The sequence below is a fragment of the Pleurodeles waltl genome, chromosome 6, assembly GCF_031143425.1.
Source record: "Pleurodeles waltl isolate 20211129_DDA chromosome 6, aPleWal1.hap1.20221129, whole genome shotgun sequence".
In the NCBI taxonomy this organism is placed as follows: Eukaryota; Metazoa; Chordata; class Amphibia; order Caudata; family Salamandridae; genus Pleurodeles; species Pleurodeles waltl.
This window is the reverse complement of record NC_090445.1, coordinates 1,201,545,698-1,201,566,396: the sequence shown is the minus strand read 5'-3', so window position 1 is coordinate 1,201,566,396 and position 20,699 is coordinate 1,201,545,698. Positions and strand designations below refer to the sequence as shown.

Genomic DNA, 20,699 nt, shown 5'->3' with positions numbered 1-20,699 from the left:
CTGCGATCTGAACCATGTTGGTAAGATTTACCTGATGCTGCGCCCACTGGAACTTCAGGTCACACTGCAGAGCCCTCATATGCCATCTGGCATGTTTGACTAACAGGATCCAGGAGTCCCAACAGCCTCAGAGTCTGTCTCACCGAAATCCAGGATAGAGGCTGAAACATCGGTATCATAACCTGAATGCCCTGGACTCGCTGCTCGGTAGGATAAACCCGAAACTGCACTGTGTCCAGAACGACTTCGATGAAAGGGAGCTTTAGAGAGTGAGTCAAGTGTGACTTCTGCACATTTATAGTGAACACCAGCGAACGCAAGAGGTTCTCCGTTGTCTGAATGTGGCTGACAAGAGCCTGCGGCGTAGGAGCCTTCGACAGCCAGTCGTTGAGGTAGGGGACTTAAATCCCTAACCTGCGCAGATGAGCTGCTACCACCGCCATCACCTTGGTGAACACCCGAGGGGCACTGGTGAGACCGAAGGGGAGCACGGTAAACTGAAAGTGCTCATGGCCCACCTTGAACTGCAAGTAACACCTGTGGGCAGGCAGGATGGCAATGTGAAAATATGCTACCATCCAGTCTCTTTTGTCTAGGGCAGACAAGACCTGAGCAAGAGTGAGCATCTTGAATTTCTCCTTTTTGAGGAAGAGATTGACATCCCTTAAATCCAAGATAAGGTGAAGTCCCTTGTTCTTTTTGGAATCAGAAAGTAGCTGGAATAACAACCACTGCCTACTTCTGACATCGGGACCCTTTCATTGGCTCCCTTGAGAACCATAACTTCCCTGCGGAGCAATATTAAATGATCTTCCATTTAGCCGTTCTTTCAATGGAGGGATAGAGGGAGGGAATAGCCCTTCTGTATGATCTGCAAGACCCATTTGTCCGATGTTATGGACTGCCAGTGAGGAAGATGAAATTGAATCCTCCCTCCAAATGGACAAACATGGTCTTGCAGAATCATACTAGGAGGGCTTGGGCGCTGTGGAAGAAGGGTGCTGGGTGGTGGCCGACCTCTGGCTAGACCCACTGGGTCTGAAGGTACCACAACCTCGTCCTCACACTGGATGCTGTGATGATAGAGGACGATGGCTGACCTGTAAGTGGCGTAGTACCACGCCCCTTCCGAGGCCTCGAAAGGTGGTAAAGGCAGACTGATGGCGAGCAGGTGCAAAGAGGCCCAAGGATCTGGCCGTAGCTCGAGAGTCCTTGAACCACTCAAGTACTGAGTCTGCCTTTTCCCCAAAAACGCGTGAGCCATCAAAGGGCATGTCATCAGGTTTACCTGGACATCCCCCGAAGCCAGGCGTGACGACGAGGGACCACTGTTGAAATCGCCCTGCCCAGCGAGTCGGTCATGTTCAAGCCACACCGAATTCTAAACTTGCCTGCATCTCTCCCATCTTTGACAGCTTGAGGGAGAATGTCCCATATGCCCTCCGGGACCTGGGGCAGCATCTGTGGCACTGTATCCCATAATGTTTACAGACCTCAATGCCAGGCTGGAGGAAGGAAACATCTTCTTCCCAAGTTGGTCCAGCCTCTTGGATTCCCTATCCGGGGGAGCGGAAGGGAAGGCACCATGGGAAGTGGAGGCTTGGACCACCAATATCTCCGGGGTGGGGTGGGGTGGGGTAGGGTGTTGGGTGAGGAAACTAGGGTCAGTAGGAGCTGGTCGATGTCGGTGGCCGATTGTCCCATTTACAGGAGCCCCTCTGTTGGGTTCGGGCCATGTCCCCAGCAGGACATCAGTAAGGGCTTCCTAGAAGGGTAACATCGGCTCCGATGTAGCAACGCCCAGCTGAAGCACCTCTGTCAGGATGTTAGTCCTGACTGGCAGCGTAGGCAACTCTAGGTCCAAGACCTCAGCTGCTCTACGCACCACCATGGCGTATGATACTCCGTCCTCCGTAGCCACAGAAGGAGGTGAGAGCATGCCAGTATTTGGGAGAAGTATCCAGCCCACTGGCTTCCTCTAGATCCTCATACCAGTCCTGCTCCAAACAATACTCTAAAGGGTCCTCAGACACCTCCCATTCCTCACCTGTGCCTGGCAGTTTGAATTAAACCTCAGGCACTGATCTGGTCAGCACTGTAGAAATTGGAATCAGTGTCGTACAACATCGTGCCGGATTATCCAGAATGAGGATGGGACTCGCACCACTGGTGGGTGCCGGCGGTGGGGGGGGTATCAACATTGGGACAGGCGCCAGAGGAGGCTGACTGTGTGGAACCGAAGCCGCTGGCTTCAAACCCGATGCAGCCCCTGCTGGGCCCGCAGCCCGAGGACTCATTGGCGGGAGCAACCTGCTCAAATACGAGGCACATGCCTTCGTAAAATTCTTTACATTGAGTGGGGGTCGCTTCGGCTCACAGATTGGGGGGTGGGGGGAGGAGACGCAAAGTCGGACCTGGCATTGGCTCTGCGGAACTGTGCTCGGAACGACGATGTCTCTATGACGCCTCGTCGGCTGACGGGTATGTCAAAGTCGAAGTCCACTTGGACTTCTTCTTCTTTTTATGCCTCTTCTTAGAGTACCTGTAGGACCTCGAATTAGAAGAAGAGGACTCAGGGCTCCTGGAGCGGTCCTGCAACTTCCTCCTCAAGCAGGACCGTGACCTCCTAGGAGTCGCACCTACTGACGTCGACTGCTGGGCCGCCATGAGCCTCAGAGACCGCTCTCTCAAAGCTTACGGGGCCATGGCCCGGCAGTCGGAGCACCACTTCAAGTTGTGGTCTCTGTCGAGGCACCAGAGACATACCTGGTAGAGGTCTGCCACCGACATGGCGCAATGGCAGGCGCCACACGGCTTGAACACCTTCTTCCTCAAGGACATCTCACACAGACAAAAGATTTCGACAAAAGGGTTGGAAAAAAGCCTGCCAAAAAATGCAGAGGGTAGTCTGATCCCGGACCTGCGCTTAACCGGCATGGAAGGAAACAAATTGATGTACGCGTGCCAAGGTGGGGCCTTTAAAGGCGACCGTAACGTCACAGATGGCTGCAACGACGCTGATGACGCCACGCGGAGCTGAATGACGCACGCGGATCTAAACGACGCCATCCGATGGCGCGTGCAGGGTATTGCTCAGCAAAAAATTCCGGATTCAAAGCTGACACCAGGGAATTCAAAGGTAAGGAATCTGCAGCTGGAAGTCTCTATCAGATAAAAGGAACTTCACCATAAAGCCTGCAGTCATCAAACTGCATGTCGATCAGGGGCCTCTGCCCATCTAGAGTATTCTGTGGCACACATCCATAAATGGTGCTGAATTACCACTCTGGTGCCCATGGCTTATTCAACTCACTCCATTGTGTCTAGATCAGCTCTCAAGACATATATTGCTGCAACTTGTCTGTCTTGTATCACATCTGAGCAAAGGCATTTGGAAATTCACCACAGATAACTATCAAGAACCCCCTTACCATGTTCCAGAGGCATGTCTGGATCTTGTTAGCAAACAAACAGCATTCAGGGACGGGAAAGCCAAGATGGCTGAAAAAACAACATTGACGCACTCTGATTCCCCGCCAAGAAGAACACTAAAGAATGCTTTTGGATTTACCTTATTTATAGATGCCAAAACTCATTAGTGTCTTTGTTGTGTGGGGCATTTTGAAGCCCTTGAATGGTGTTAGAATCCGACCCGATCGAGGCTTCCACCTCCTGTAATATTGGGAGAGGATGGGAATCTTCCAAAGTTGGGGGCTGTGCTGTGGTGATCTCATAATGACACATAAGCCTGGCGCCGGCCGAACTAGGCTCCTGGTCTATGATGGCTTCTGGACGAGATCCAGTGCCCCTGGAATCTAAGTCAGTGCTGGGACAGCTGGCACTGAAGAGGGCTCCAACCTCAGAGTTAAGGCATGGGCAGATGCTGGCAAGGGGCCAAGTAAAAGCACCATGCAGTCAGCCGGTAGCGGGGCTGAACCCACCTAAAGGTCCACTGAGGAGCTCCTGCTGCTGCATGGTGCTCTAAGTCACTCCAAGAGTGAGTTGGAGGTCATGCTGCTACGGCTGCAGCATGGCCACCGTGAAGGCCTCTATCTGCTGCAGGCTGATGTCCCAGGTATTCTAGAGACAGACCGGGATCAGAACCAGAACAGACTTGGAGTCAGACAATGACACCAGAGTTGGATTCTTGGAGAGTCAACAGCACAGCATGGCAGGGGCAAGAATGAAGCAAGTGCCGCCTGGCATTGTGGTGCATTGTGTCCTTGACTTGTCCGAAAAGAGTGACATGGAGGGTCCATTATCTGAAGGAGGAACGAGCTTCAGGTTGAGTAGCAGTGGATCTGAAACTTGGGAGTGCAGCCTACCTTGCTTTCTGTGCTCCGCAGCATATACGTTTGCCTCCAGCTCCCCGATGGCTGTTGCATGCATTGGGGGGCATTTGTTGTGCAATTCTGAGTCGGGTCTAGGCACTACAGGCAGACATTGTCCCGATCCATTAGTAACATCTGTTTGCTGCACTGTTTGAAGCCTGTTTGGGAGAGACCCCTTTCCCTTGCACATAGTCTGCAGAAAAGGAGATAGTGGCTTTGGTAATAAAAATACAACAAAATAGAAAGCAGAGCTCTGGGTTTATGTCAAAGGGCACAGTCAGAAAGAAACTGAAGTCTGCATGCAGGGGTGGCACCATTATGCAGGCCTGCACTGTGAGCATGTGAGGTTGCCAAGGAGTCCAGTGGTACCACCTGCCAGTATGCAGCTGCTATGAATAATTCTGAATCGAGTCAGGCACCTTGGGATATTCAAAAGGCAAGAAAACTAAGGTTAGAAGTATCCATCTGAATGTCATGTTTGTGCATGCAGCGCACTTGTCATGCATATTTATAAGGACCAAACATCATTGTTTTTGGCGGGCTCTTGCATGAGGTATGCAGTGGATAGGGGGGCTGTTTTCAATGTGTCTTCAAATGCAGCAACCTACCTTGGTGTAAAGTCTGGTCACAGAAGCAGTGGTCACTTGACTTATAGGCATAGTCACTAATACATTCACTGTGGTTCATTATCATTATCGAGGTTCTTGAATGACAGTCACATTTCTCCCCATTCTGAAACACTATGGGGGTCCTTAGGACCCCAGCGGTGAGTGGTAATGTGGCGGCAGTACCGCCAACAGGCTGAGAATGGCAGGATGGCTGCAGCCAACCTGCCACTTCTCCACTCAGACCGCCATGGCGGTAGCAGCCGCCAGGTCGGAGATATCAATCTCCAGCCCGGCAGCCGCTATAGTACCGCCGGGGGCATTTTGAGCCAGTCTATTGCCATGGTTTTCGTGGCGTTAGCAAAGCCTCAAAAACCATGGCGGGAGGCCCTATCAGTGACAGGGAATTCCTTCCCTGTCATTTGTAGGAGGCTCACCCACCCACCCCAAACACTCCCCAGATGGCCCCCACCCCCGTCCGTGCTATCCCATTCTGATCCCCCATACATGCACACACCCACCAAGCATACTCCCACTCACACTGGCATACATCCAGTCATGCTTGCACACACATCCGTACACACATTCCCACTGACATGCACTCACATTTCCATTTTTACACGCAGTCGCACACACATGCATACACCCATGCAAACAACACTACGCACGCAGACGCATTCACACACACACTCATGCACACAACCACACGCACACACACAAACACACACAGACACACAACACCCCCCTCCCCTGTCGGAAGCCAAACTTACCTTCATCCAGGTGGTCTTCCGTCAGGGAACGGGACGGGGCGCTACTACCGCCAGCAGCACCCACCAGCAGAACACCACCAAGCTATATCACAGGTCATGATACGGCTGGCGGCGGTCTACTGGCGTGGCGGTGCTGATGGTAGCAGCGCCACCTTACCACCATCCGCCAGTATGGTCAGGGCCGGAATTTCCGCCCTTCTTGTGCAAGAAACCCGACTCGACTAGCACCACTGCACCTGGATGCCTCAGGACAGGCAAAACGGTGTCGCTGGTCTTGCTTGTGACCTTGCACCCCTTGGATCATACATTCCTCAGGGAACCCCCGCAAACTGTTTGCAAGGATCCCTTTACAGTAAAAGTACCCTGGAACCTTTACCGCATAAAAGCACAGTTGAGTAAAAGTGTTACTTACTTCCTAAAACGATACAAATTGCAACAGTATTTATCTTCTTGAAAGTATTCTGGTGTTGAAACATAATATAAACAAAACAACTATTTTTCTAAACATTGGTCTCGAGTTCCTTCTTGACAGTATATCATTTATTGACTTTGTGTGTTCTACAAATGCTTAGCACTACCCTCTGATAAGCCAAACTGCTTGCCCACACTATCACAAAACAGAGCTTTTGGGATTATTACTTTTACCCCTGTAAATCAAAAAGTGTTGCCTATAGCTATCTGCATAGAGTACCCCTTTATTTTGTACACTGCATAGATAGCCAGCTTCCCACACATTTGGATTGCACGGAGCTCCAGCATGTTGATGCGGCGTCCCATTTCCGCCAGAGACCAGATCCCTCTGATCTCCACCTCTCCCAGTTGGCCACCCCAGCCCATGGGTGACGCATCTGTCAGTACTGTCACATCTGGGTGAGGAAGGGACAGGGCTCTGCATCTGGGCCAATCGGGATTCGTTAGCCATCACTGCAGGTTTTTTGCAGTTCCCTCCGAGATGTGGACCATGTAGGAGAGATTTCCCTGATACTGCGCATACTAGATCTTCAGTGCCAAACAAAGCCAACATATGCCATCTGGGATGTATTACCAGCATGATTCAGGAGGCCCTGAGGCCCAGCAGCATCAGAGTCTGTCTCAACGAAATCCAGGCTAGAGGCTGAAACATCTGTATCATAGTCTGAATATCCTGGACTCACCACTAAGGAGGATAAGCCTGGAACTGCACTGTGTCCAGAAGAGCCCCAGTGAAAGGGAGCATCAAATAGGGAGTCAGTTGTGACTTCGGCATGTTTATAGTGAACCCCTTTGGACCATCTGCAAAACCCACCTGTCTGAAGTAATGGATTGCCAGTGGAGCAGGTGATGGCGAATCATGCCGCTAACTGGGTGACCTTGGTGGTGCAGAGTCAGAATAGGAGGATTTGGAGGCTGCTGCGGGGGCCACAGACTGACTAGACAGCTGGCCACCTGACGCACGAGGTTGGTGGGTCCCACACCCTCGGCCACACAGAGGCTGGGCAGCATGCACGGCATGGTGGCTGGATGGGAATTGGTGCATTTGGAAGCCCCTTCCATAGCCAAGAAAGGCAGATTGGGGGGGGGGGGGTGAGATGCCTCTATGAGGCCCAAGGACCTGGCCATATCACAAGAATCCTTGAAGCGCTCAAGCGCCGAATCTGCTTTATCTCCGAAGAGACGGGTGCCATTGAAAGCCATGTCCATCAGGGAAGCTTGGACAGCCCCTAAAAAGCCAGACATCCCCCAGATGGTGCACCGCCTCAGGGCCACTGTTGTTGAAACTGCTCTGCCTAATGAGTCAGTCATGTCCAGGCCACAAAGGATAGTGAACTTTGCTGCGTCTGTCCGGTCGACAATAGCCTGAGAGAATACAGCACAAGCCTCCTCCAAGACCTGTGAACCATGTCCAGCGAAGTGTGTGAATAACAGCACAAAAGGCATGTGGTGTTCACAGACCATAATGCAAGGCTGGCAGAAGAAAAAAACTTTCCAAATTAATCTAGGCTCTTGAATTCCCTATCTGCGTAGCGGAAGAGAACATGCCATAGGAATTAAGACACTTGCACCACCAAGCTCTTAGGGGTGAGGTGTTGCGTCAGGAAACTTGGGGACCCAGGTGCAGGGCGATGGCAGCAGGCAATCATCCTTTTCAAACGAGCCTCTCTGCTGGGTTGTGACCAGTAATCCAGAAGGAGGTACATGAGGGCATCATTTAACGGGAGCAGGGGTTCGGAGGTGGAAGCTCCCCAGTTGTAGCACCTCTGTCAAGAGATTAGACTTGATGGCCACTGAGGGTAGCTGAAGGTCTAAGACCTTAGCTGCCATCCTCACCACCATTGCATAAGAGGTTCCCTCCTCCGTAGCCATGGTAGGAGGAGAACGCATTCCAGTACCTGGGGATGTGTCGAGACCACTGGCTTCACACAAGTCCTCATGCCATTCCATTTCTGCTTCATATGGCTGGTATTTTAAAGGGTCAGCGACCCCTCCCATTCTTCCCCGAGGCCTAGCCTAGGAGAAAAGGCCCAAGATTTGAACAGGGAGGCAAAGCTCCTGCCTGTGTCAGAGTCGGGCGACACCAATGCAGTTCCATGTCAGAGTTGGGGATGATGGTGCCGTCGGAGCCAGGAGCATTGGGACCGGTGCCAGGGAAGGTTGAAGTGGTATGGCCAGCACCGGTCTGGACCCCATTACCATCTGCACCAAGGCTAAAGCTGCTGGTGTGGAACCCAATAGCCCCCTTCAAACCTGCGGGGCCCATAGGCGCTCCGGCACAGTCAGACTGTCCATCAATGAGGCGCATGGGCTCATAAAATTCTTTCAGTTGGGTGGGTGTCACTGCAGCTCCCAGAAATTCGAGGAGGCGTGGGGTCAGCCCAGGGGTAGGCCCCGAAAACCGAAGCCTAGAATGATGATGCTCCCTTGTTGTGTCAGCCAGCGAACAAGGAGAAGTTGAAAAGGGCTTAAACTTCTTACTCTTTTTATTGTGCCTCAACTTACCCAATCACCCAGAGGACTTTGAGTGGGATGACAACAACTTTAGACTCTGTGACCGATTGCAGAAACTTCCTTTCGTCCCGCGCGGAGTGGAGTCGCATGCCAGGTCACCATCTGCTTTAAGGAACGCCAACTCAAAGGATATATAACTCTCCTGAGGTTTGTGCTCAGGGTAGAAGCATTAAATGCACTTAACAAGCATGTCTATAAAAGGAGACTCTTCTTTCCATGAGCCCCACAGGAAAAGACAAGGGCCTTCTTTAAAAATGCTGACACGGTAGGCAAAGGCACAAGCATTCTTATAAATCCCACAAAAAAGATAATCAGGGACAAAAACTGCCAAAGCGACTGGATGAATTCAGTAAATTGATCAATACTGATGAAAAGGATATTATATAGAGGGTTGAGGAGAGGTTGGAGCCAACTTGCAGCCTTAACAATGTGTTGTGAACATTTGAGTTGTAGTGGCCTTTGCAGGAGTAAAATTCAGAATCCTTGCACCTAATCGGTTGGAGTTGGAGTTTTTTCAGATGAAGTGGGAGGAGTGATTTTACACCTCCTCTGTTTTGCAGAATCCTTGGCAAATGTGTTCTACACTGCCTAATCTATAAACAGAGGCTAACACTTTATCTACTGAGATTCAAGCATGTAAATCTATGAATGATTTAATGGAGGAGAATGTCAGTGTGTATTCATTGTCTGCAGTTGAAATTACTTTGTCTGGTATATTGTAGCCAGGTTGTGGTTTGGAATAAACCCTGGAAACAAAGCCTGCATGCAGTCCCATATTTACTTAACTTTGGGGATAAGCTCCTGCAGCCTACACATTAGCTAAGTAAACGTCAACTTGTCAACTTTTTCGATTTTCGATTTTCATGAGAATTTAAATTTCCACTTCCAAATCCTCAAAATGATAATACAACCATATTTCTAAATTGTGTCTATTTATGAAAGTTGAATGTCAACAATCAGCGCTCTGTCAGCTGATGTCTGAATCACATCAAACACGTAAAAGGTGATTACAGGAATGTTTGCAATTTGTCCAACCACTGGCAATTGCTCGGGGTAGCATTCCAATTCATCATTTTCTGGCCACCTCAAATTGGACCTAGCAATATGCAAATCCACCTTGATGCTGCTCCAATGGGAACAGTCCAGCCAACCCTGTCTGAGTCTTAGACAGACAGTGTTTTTCTTCAGGGCTGGAGCAACTGGGCAAACTACAACTTTCCAGTGTTTATGAGAACTCAAAAGTTAATTCCTTGTGTCCAGCAATAAGAGGCATCCCACACCTTGATATTACCTCAATGGGAGTTTAAAACTTTATTGCCATCTCTTCTAGGGCTTTTTTTGGTCTATTAAACCTGAGGAATCTGAGCAGAAGATCCTGGCTCGAAAAAGAAATGTAGCTTTCAGGACATAAACAACAACTTACTAACCTTTGGTAATGCTCCTTCTGGTGGCTAGTCTATCTAACGGTAGATTCCTTATCTTTAGAATATCCCCTAGTTGCAAGGCTGGTTCTGGAAATGGTCTCAGCAGTGCTCCTGTGAACTGCCAGAAGATGCCTAGAGGCTCTGCGTTGGCTCATTTTGACTCGGAAGTGATAGTGCAGAGTGGCATCTAAGGAATCCGTTTCTTGCTGGACTCCTTCCACAATCTGGGACACAGAGCAAAAAACAAATGGCGGTACTAGTATGCAGATCTCTAATTTGGGACTCTAAGTGGTAACTGGTGAAACGAGACCACTTCAGAGAACAGGGAAGTGGGAGGACAATAGGAATCTGCGGTTATATAGAGTATGCAGTAGAAAACGCATTACCAATACTAATTACCTTGCTCTTCAGATGAATACTCTAACCACAAAATCCTCACTTTCGTGAATAGATACCAAAGCAATACCACCCCAGGTGGAGGGTGTGTGGAGTGCAGTCAGACACAAAACTCTTGCTAGACCAAAAAGAAGAATTGCCTTTCCCACTGGTTCTTGACTGTCAAGGCAGTAAGTGGTACTTTCTGAATGTATGCACTGGCCACCATGCTGGGGCCTGACAAATGTCAAGGACAGGCACTGTCATGCAAATTCGGTTGTGGCAGCGTTGGCTCTAGTGGAATAGTTTATCAGATCTTCGTAGGATGTTTTTTGGGCAATGCATAGCAAATCTTAATGGAGAGGACTACCCACCTCAACAGAGTTCCTTTCTGCACTGCCTTGCATTTCTTTGGCCCAGAAAATGCCACAAAAATCTGATTGTGCACCTGATGGTCCTGAATGTGATTGGTTTAAAAGCTTAAAGCGCTTCTGGAGTCCAGCTGATACAGTCTTTCCTCTTCCAAGGGGTGAGACAGGCAAAGAATGCTGGGGGAGTGGTGGTTTGCCGAACATTAAAAGAAGTCACAACTTCTGGAAATTAAGCTTTTCAGTTCCTCAGAACCAGTTTATACAGCAAAAAGCTGGATGCATTGACACAGCCTGGAGTTGACTTACGCTGAAATTATCACACTGACGTAGACAGTCTTTTGGGTCAAAAGAGAGTGCACATGAGGAACTAAGAAACCTCAGAACGAAGTTAAGGTCTCACTGTGGCATCACAAACAGTTTGAAAGGGAACATAACTTTTAAGAAATAGCACCACAACAGGTGAGTGATTTAAACAAGGATTGTTGGTCAAACAAACACAAACCAGTTGAAAGGGCCAAAAAGTGATATTTAATAGTCCCCAGTGCAAGGCCTTGCTGGTCCAAATAAAAAACAAACAATAAAACATCCAAACGTTTAGCATGCAGGGGGTCTGTGTTCCAAACCCCACACCAGGCCACAAATTTATTCCAGTGCCCAGCATAAATGGATTTTGTAGATGGATGCCTGGCAGCAAGGGTGACATCAACAACTTCATGTTTTAGATTAAGTCCAGTCAGCTGCCATCATTCAATCTCCACACATTTAGGTATAGATTGCACAGGTTTGGGTGCAGAACCCTGTCTCATTACTGTAACAGAAGATCTTCTCATAGTGGTAACCTGATCAGTGGACACTCAAGTCCAAAAGTCCTGGTCAACACACTCTTCTGCAGCTCTTGTGAATTCTTCCCTGAAACCTGGATGCCACTCAACAGATTTCCTTGGTGCTAGACTCAAGGAGACGTCAAATCCCACTGCAGAGCCTAATTATGCCACCTGGAGCAGTGGCAAGTAGGATGCAGAAGGCTAACAGGCCAATAAACCTCATAACTGATCCCACCAAGATCCAGAACCAAGGTTTAAAACGGATTCCACCAAGATCCAGAACCAAGGTTTAAACAGGAGGATGGTAGCCCAAATATCCTGGACACATTGTGGTGGAGGAAGGTCCTGGATTTCACTGTGTCCAGGACGTTTCATATAAACGGATACAGGTGCAACTTAGGTTCATTGATCAAGAACCTAAATAATGTCAGGAGTTCTTTGTCATCTGGAGGGTGTCCCAGACCTAATGTAGCGAGGCCGCCTTCAACAGCTAGTCGTCAGGGTAGGGCAAAACTGATATCCTCACTCTGAAGATAGATGGCGACCAGAGCTATCACTTTTGAAAACACCCAAAAGTCGCTGGTGTGGGCAAAAATCTAAAATTAGCCAAACCCCTCTATCCTTCTTCGACCCAAAGAAATAGTAAGAGTAAGTACGCATCCCTATTTCTGAGTCCAGTACCCTGTCAGTGGCTCTTCTGGAGAGTAAAGCTTGCATTTCTTGCATTAGAATGGACAGGTGCCCTGATGGGGATGGAAGGTGCTGCAGGCGGAAAAAAACAACAGGGATGCCCATTGCCGAATGATCTGGAGGACCTATCTGTTAGATGGGATTGGTTGCCACCCTGAAAGAAAGTACTGGATCACACTTCCCACATGGTGGGTAATGCAGGGGAGGGTCACTGGGAGGACTGAAGCCTGTGGTGACCTGCACAGTGCTTGCCAGCTTCACGTCCCCAAACACAAAAGGATTGGTGTAAATGCAGTGGAGGGTGGGTAGATTGATAAGGCTATACAGTAATCCTCTGGTGAAGCCTTGGAAAGGCCAAAAGAGATTACCACATTGTCTGCCCGGGGTTGGGATGCCCACAAAGTGAGCTGTGACACGATTTTCTTTAAATTATTCTAAGGAAGAATCAGTTTTTTCACTGAAAAGCAGTGACCCATCGAAAGGCATATTCATAAGGGATGCCTGCACATCGCCAGAAAATCCTGTGGATTGCATCCATGCATGGCTACGGAGTGCCACATTAGTGCCACACTGCCAGCCCACACCAATTAGTAGTATCCAGGCCAGCACAAATCACATATTTGGCTGCATACTGGCCAAAGTGAAAGGTTTGAGCCAAGGAGGCCCTAATTTGTACTGGAACCACCTGCAAGATCTCACTGTCCATGCCCCAGAGGGTGTACATATATTTGCCAAGTAGACAAACTGTGTTGGCCAATCGCAAGGCTAAGCTTGCCAAAAAGAACATCATTTCCCTGAATGGCTCATTCCCTTTTTGACTCTCTGCCCTGAGGAGTCATGGGAATTAATTATGTTTACCTTTAATGGTGGAAACTTGGACCACCAAACTCTCAGTGGTCAGATGCTGCGCAAGAAAATCAGGGTCACAGGGCACCTGCCTGGCATCTGCCCCCTGTTGGGTGACAGTATGACTTAGACCAAGTGCCCATCAGAGTGTGAGTGAGGGCTTCGCTAAACGGGAATAAGGGCTCAGAAGAAGGTGGCCCAAATTGCAGGGCTTCTGTAAGGACACTTTTCTTGACTTCTGCAGAAAGCAGTTGTAGGTCAGGGACGTCAGTTGCATGCTGATATACCACAGCAAAGGAAGCACTTACTTCTTTTGACAGTCCAAGGGTGGGGAGGGGGGCTACCCTGTATCAGGGGATGTATCAAGACTCTCTGAAATTCTGTAAGTTCATATATAAACTTGTCATCATCATAATGTGGGGGTAACTCATCCCCTTAATCACCAATGTTGTCTCTTAGTGGTGGTAAACTTTGATCAGAGTGTGAACCAAAAAGATTGATGGATCATCGGAGGACGGCTGGGGGAATATTGTCAAAATCAGGTTATACTTGGATGGCATGTAGTGAAGTAGAGCTGGAAAGTGACCTTTGTTGGGGCCAAGATGGATTCCGCTCAGGGTCAGACAACGGAGTCGGCAACGGATCTTCCTCTCGGGCCGGCAACATTGGGACCAGCATAGATAAAAAAAGAGAGAACAGGGCAGGTCTTGGAGAAGAAATGTAAGTTGACACCAGAGTCAGTGCAGAACCAACAATTGGTTCCAAGATCTCAGACAGCACATTGAACAGATCTGCCAGTGGTAACCCAGCTGGAGGTCCATGGAGATCCTTGGGGCCCAAGGTGACCAGAGGGAGCTCAAGTGTGCCAATAAACAAGCAGCATTGTCTCCGCAAAGCCCTCGACCTCCTGCTGCATTGTTGTTGGCCCGGGAAACTTGGAACACATCAAGATCAATTACAGAATCAGCTCCTCAATTGGGACTCGGGAGCAAGATCGAGTGTCACCTTAAAGCCCTCACAACTTCACATTGGATAGAGAGTGGTGGGATGTGGTCAAGTCCTGCTTTGTCTCCTGATATTTCTCTTCAATTTTGACTTTCCCTTACTGCATGACTTCGACTGGGAAGAAGACCTGTTGTAGGAACAGTTTCAAGAGTGGGATCAGGTCCGCGCCCTTGAATTGGATGGGATGCAGAACTTATGTGAAGTCCATGACTCCTTCCTATGTTCAGAGACAAACAGCTTTAATTCCCAGTTTTGGATCATCTTTGGGTGCACTAATCCCACAACATCGAGTAACGCTCTCAGCCCAAAGACACACCTCAGTTGAAATATGGTTTGAAACCTGTAGTTTTAAGCAGGGACATTGTTTCCTTGCACACTGGGATTTGTCTTGAAAGTCATCAAAAGAATGATGAAAGAGGGAGTGAAGCTCTGGATCTGCCTTTGAAGACGTAGAAATAAAGGATGTGATGTTGGCATGCAGGAGGTGGTGCTTATATGGAGCTCTGCTCTATCACTTTCAGGGAGAATTAAAGCCAAGTCAGAGTTGCACAGCAGCATCTATTGTGTGCGGCAGCACTACATAGACAATTTCTAGATCGAGCCTGGTGCTTGGGGGATATTCTAAAGGTGAGGAATATGCAGTTAAAAGTATTTATCAGAAACATAGACGGAGCACCATAAGAGTTTTGGTGCATTCTTTTCTTTTTATTCTTGATTCCCTGGCCCCAGAAGTCACAAACTGTTATAGATCTCAGAAAAATGTTTCAACATTTTCTTCTTGCAAATATAGTGCATGTCATGTATGGAATAGTTGATATGGATGAGGGAGAAAATTCATAAGGAACAGTTAGTTACTTGCATGAGGTTAGCAATTTCTCCATGGCATATTTCCACAAGCACTTCTGTTAGAGAATATTCTTCAGTATGGAACCTAATAAAGGGTATCAAATAATAACTCCCCATAATCTAGGTATTCACTGCTGTGGGTTACAAAATACATTTTCCAGGTGTTTGTATACAGGCCACTTAATTAAATTGTTTCTCGGAAGGTCATTCTGGACAAGCTGATCATATTTGTTGTGCAAATACTAGCAAAAGGGTTTAAGATTAAAATGTGGATTATTAGAGCTTTCTAGATTTTCCTAATATGCAAGTGATTTTTTGTTGAAAGAACAAAAAAATGGTTTTAATTTCACAAACAATGGCATTGGTCTGGGCTGTATACTATGCTATAATGTTCTACTCACGGGGCTATTGAAGACAAAACTGAACCACACAAATCAATGTTTGCATGACTCAAAAGAGAGTGTTTAGCCTAAATTCCAAGGCCATCTCCTCTTTGAACGGGAATACAATCAACCCCAAAAGCAATTTCATTCTATTGGGCTTCATTGAGGTATGGATCGAGTACCTAAGACACAGTAAACTGCAGGGCACATACATAAACAGACAGGGCAATTTAACTATTTCTAACAAACCAGAATAGAAAAGGGAAATGTGTCTTATAAAATCCAAATTGTGGTGTGGGCCTGGAGAGATGTGGGCAAAGAGCAACCGTCAGTGGCAAGAATAAATTTATGCTCTTAAGCATGTCCATCCATCACGTATTGTCTTTCTCACCAGATCATCCTAAATGGCTGGAGTTAGCCTATAAACCCTATAAATTTCAACTGTAAGTTATTCTTGCTAATCTATCAACAACTGAAATCAGGCTGTGTTACACCCACTACTCACTGATGATATCAAAGTGCTCTTGGACTTTGCAAAGTTCAAAGTTCATTTACAAGCTATGTATGGCAGGAAAGGGAAAGAGAAGACCATGGTTTAAAAAATGTTTCAACTATGAAGCACTATTGACCCGTATTAGCTGTTGCTACTCTAGTTCTGCTTTGGATTGTTCTTTGGTAGGGCAGGAACCTCTGAGAAGCCAGGTTTCTAATTGTTTAAAATCCATATGGTTTAGTTTAAGTGTGCAGTTTTCATTATTTTATGCATTTACTAATGCTATTAGGACTACTGAACTGTGACTGTAAACTATATAACTCTATTTTGTATTGCTGTTATAGATGTGCACCTTCATACACATAAAATTGTTTTCTAAATAATAGTTTATTGCAGTAAATGCTGTTATCTCCTTATCACTGCATTGCACAAGATGGATTTTTAAAAATATATATTGTGAAGGTATACAATGTAGTACAGTCACGTTCATAAACAAGCAACAAGTCACCAAGCAATGCCACTATCAATTTCCATAAAACATAGTCAAGCACACAAGTCAAATATCACTGTTTATCATATGTGTAGCACAGGTTTGTTTCTTCAGAGTACACAATAGCTTCAATGACAATAGTCAACATCATAATTAACTCTCCCGGTTTGGTTCTTCCTCATTCATTGAGCTAATCCACTACCGTCTTATGGGATCCATCATATAATCTGTTCTGCTTGTTGTGTTGTGATACAATGTTGAACCAAATGCTGGGAAAAATAGCTGTACTGCTCCTGTGGGCATACACATTCACTATCAGTTTTGTAAAGCTACAAAGGAGAACCATTGACATCAACAAAACCTCCATCCATACTGGCAACATGTAGAGGAGATAGATGTTCTAATATCTTACCTAACATATCTTCATGTAGCTCTTCATTGACTGCAATACTTATTTCACCTTTTGATGCATCAGTTAATTTTCGGTAAAAGCAAGATTCTCGCAGTGCTACTTTATTAAAAATTTTCTTCACCTTAAATTCAGTAAAAGAGGTAAATGTAACATAAGTGAGTACTTTCCTTGCAACGTTCATAATATTCTAGCAATCAATATTTTGGTCCCATTCGTACTACAATGGTGTCAGGTAAATCACTTACATTACTGGAAAGTCAATTTGCCTTTTTCTACCCATTTTTAGTTTAGACACCTATACTGAGAGGCATCTCTCTCTCAAGAATGGCACAGTAAGGTATATGAAGCGTATGTTTTTTACTGGCAGGCACATATTGTTAGTACCTAGGTCTTCTACTAAGTAAATTAACCAGTGAAAGATGGCACAAGTGAAGGATATCCATGCAGATATACTGTCCATTATGCCAAGTGCATGGGGATATCAACTTTTTAAGTTGATTTACATTTTCAGTTTTCGTGTAGGGAAACTCAGCATAAATGGAATCTACATTCTCTCTATCTCGTGGCATGCATTAGATGTGTGGCACTCTGTGTTTGAAAGACTATGAAAACCTTAGATGTTTCTGCTGGAATACATTCCTTAACAGTGGTTGAAAAGCTGTGAGGATAATTTTCTCTGAGACTAAGTAGGTAGGAATCCGGCCCATTAAAAGAGTTTAAGGTACTGTCCAGTTTCTAGAAATCATTCTTGACAACATCTTTGACAGGTTAGTTTATTGCTCTGATCATACCTGCTGTGCTTCCGTAGTTTCTAATCTGTCAGTAATAACAGTGGATTTCTTTCAAAGCAAGTTTACCAAGAACTGCGTTTTTATGGGCGAGCGCAAAGCGCTCAGTCCATAAAGTAATCTCTCTTTGGGCTTCAAACCATGCCCAGGTCACTTCGGTCTCTTTCATTGGTTGCTCTTTAAAATCTGTTTGCTTTCATTTGTGAAAGACATGCATACCTCATGCCTTTTCCGGTGTTTAGCCCGCCTACACAGCACCGGTAAACTACTAGAAACATACGAGGCTCGGTGCTTTGAGCTTGGTTTCTGGACTACTTTATCTGTAAATTTTTCCCGCGGCGCGATCGCGCTGGGGTTTACATAGCGCGATCGCGCTCCGTTTTTTCGTTTTCAATTTCAGTGGGATAGCGCAGCATTTTACATAGCGCAATTGCGCTGTGTTTTTTTTTCCTTTTAATTGGTGTGGCAAGAAAAGTTAGGTTAGGAGTTTACAACGCAAATAACTCTAACTCGAGCAAATGCTAGCCCCGTTGCATTGAAAATGCTTGTTAGATGTAGTCTTCAGTTATGTGAGCCTTTCGTGTTGCTCCTGCATGTGAGATACAATCCAATGCATACCTGCCTCAAGGCTTAAAATGTTATTATTAAACACCCTTACCGACACTGCATTGACAGTTGTCTTTATAACTGAACAGTGCACAAAGCATGCCAAACGCAGCCAATTTTGGGATGGCTCTTTGGGTTCAGCTTGTGCCCTTGTCCAGTTTTTGTAGAACGTTCTTAATGTTTGCCATGGCTTAGGCAATCTATCTATTCAGGACATATGATCATGGCATTTGTTGCCACACATCTACACAGAAGTGTAAAATCAGGACATGCAACACATCTAAATTAAAAAAAAGTTTTTCCCATGCGTGAAAGGCAAACATCCTGCTCTCTCCCCTGTGCAGCCCTGTGACAACAAAGTTGTTTTGTAGCCCTGGGGACGCACGGAGAGCAGCAACAGTCTATGGGGACTGGATTCTGTGTCCTAGGCTGCACCACTGATTTACCCAGCAGGAAGAAGAGGGGTCTGAATATCGTTGCCTTGCAGTCCCGTAGCGCGAGATGGGCTAAGAACAGCAACAAACTATGGGGATGGACTCTGTGTCCCAGGCTGCACCACAGTTTTACAAATCAGGAGCAGGAAAAGGCCTATACACCTTTAAGGCTGCCTGTAGCCCTGCAGTCCAGGGACGCGCCTGGGCTGTGTCCAGACGGGGCCGTTTTCGGACAGAAGAGACTGGGCTGGGTCACTCCTCTTGGTTGCAGGACAAAGTAGCTCTGGAGAATTATGATCGATTATGGAAGCCTAGAGGCCCCTCCATGGAGGCATCAACTTTTGGCTTTGCTGTTTTCAACCCACTCTTCTCAAATATTCCCTTGACTGATAACGTATTTTCAGGCTTACCTTTAGTCGCAATATTCTGCACTATTTTTGATTTAAGCGATGTTTTCCTGCTATATAGGCATAACTGGAAAACGAAAAATGCCAGAGGGTGGGGATAAAACCAGAGGAACTACTGCAGTAAACGGCTCCACAATGGACACCTTTCTAGCCAGAGCAGCTGGGGTCAACACTAAAGAAACTGATTTGGCAGAACAATGGTTGTCCCTTGACCAAGGAGATTGGCCACTTCCCATCCCAATTCGCTCCCATAGTATTCTGGTGCTTCAAGCAATTTTACAATTATTCATATTGCACTGCCGGAGGACGACCTAGCCAGGAGAGTTGCAACTTTCACATGGAATGCTAATGACCTTGACTGCTCACATATTAGTGAAGGAGGCCCTTCTTCCAAAATGAAGCTACAGAGCATTTGCGACAATAAGGCCTGGGTCTAAAAAAACTCAAACAAAAATACCCGCACCTGTAACCTCCCTGAACCTAAACTGTTTTCCGGCTATGGGGAAGAATGGGTAGAAATTAACAACTACAATTGGGACCCATTAATTAGAAAGAGTAAAGCCTTGATTGACATTTGTGTTACACCCTGGTAAAGAGAAAAGCAAACCTGGAGAAGGTGATTCTAAAATTTAAAACTGTAATAATGTGGCCCTCTTGCTCACCAGGGCGGAGGAAGCAGAGGGAACTAATACTGTCAACGTAGTATCAGACTATGCAGGGATGCATGCTCAGGGTCCACATTCACCGAATTGGCTATTTCGCACATCAATTTAACAGGTGGAACCCGATCTATTAGGGGTGGGGAATGCGAGCAAGAGGCTGTGAAGCCTAGAGATACTGTGCCAGCAGATGAACCAAGGAGGCTGCCCCGCAAGTTGTTGTTACTATTCGTCCTCACCTCAATCTTCCACCATACTATTGCCCCTATGTAGCCATCTTAGTAAATGTTCCATATCTGCCTGCATATAGAGAGAAATCCGATGGCGAACACAAAACCAAAGTGTGCCATTGGTTAACCAGCAATTCTGACTTCAGCAGCTCGTAATGTAAGGATATTTTCTTTGTTAGGATGGTGGAGTGGAATGGACCCTCAACTAAACATTCTAAATGGGACTGTGTGATCATTTACTGTAGGAATTCGAAATTAGTTGTTTGGTTAACTTTGCACAACACTCAAAATGCCCACTGGAATATTTTTAACAACCGTATCACCATTATGCCACTGGGCTATTTTTACATAGGTATATTTTTGCTGTAAACCAGTGGCTAAGCCCCTACCTACTCCTCGGGGCACTGGATCAATTAACTATCCATGTATCCTTAGAACCAACAGATTTACCCCTCTAACGGGCTTATACGATATAGAGAGACTGCCTAAAGATTGCTCTTTGCACATTGGAGTAATAAGTCCAGCAAAGGACTACAGTAACCTGGAAGTGGTAGTTCAAAAGGAGGGTCCACCCAAGGTATCACAAATCAAGAACTCACAGATTCATTTGATATTTTGGAATATTGTTGGCACAAGCACCAAGCTATCGAATTCCAATTGGTTTAATTACACTTCTAATATGATATTGTATACTCAATGTAAAACATGCTAAATCACTAAAACAG

The 20,699-nt window shown here is 46.6% G+C and overlaps 1 protein-coding gene across 4 annotated transcripts in view; it reads right to left on the bottom strand.

The window, feature by feature from the left end:
- CCAR1 (cell division cycle and apoptosis regulator 1) overlaps positions 1-20,699 on the bottom strand; it is a 1,667,827-nt gene that overhangs the window by 321,476 nt on the left and 1,325,652 nt on the right. For all 4 annotated transcript variants that reach the window (XM_069240502.1, XM_069240501.1, XM_069240500.1 and 1 more), the window contains one exon: positions 16,851-16,971. In XM_069240502.1, coding sequence (XP_069096603.1) covers positions 16,851-16,971 — 121 coding nt within the window. The remainder of the gene's footprint in view (positions 1-16,850; positions 16,972-20,699) is intronic.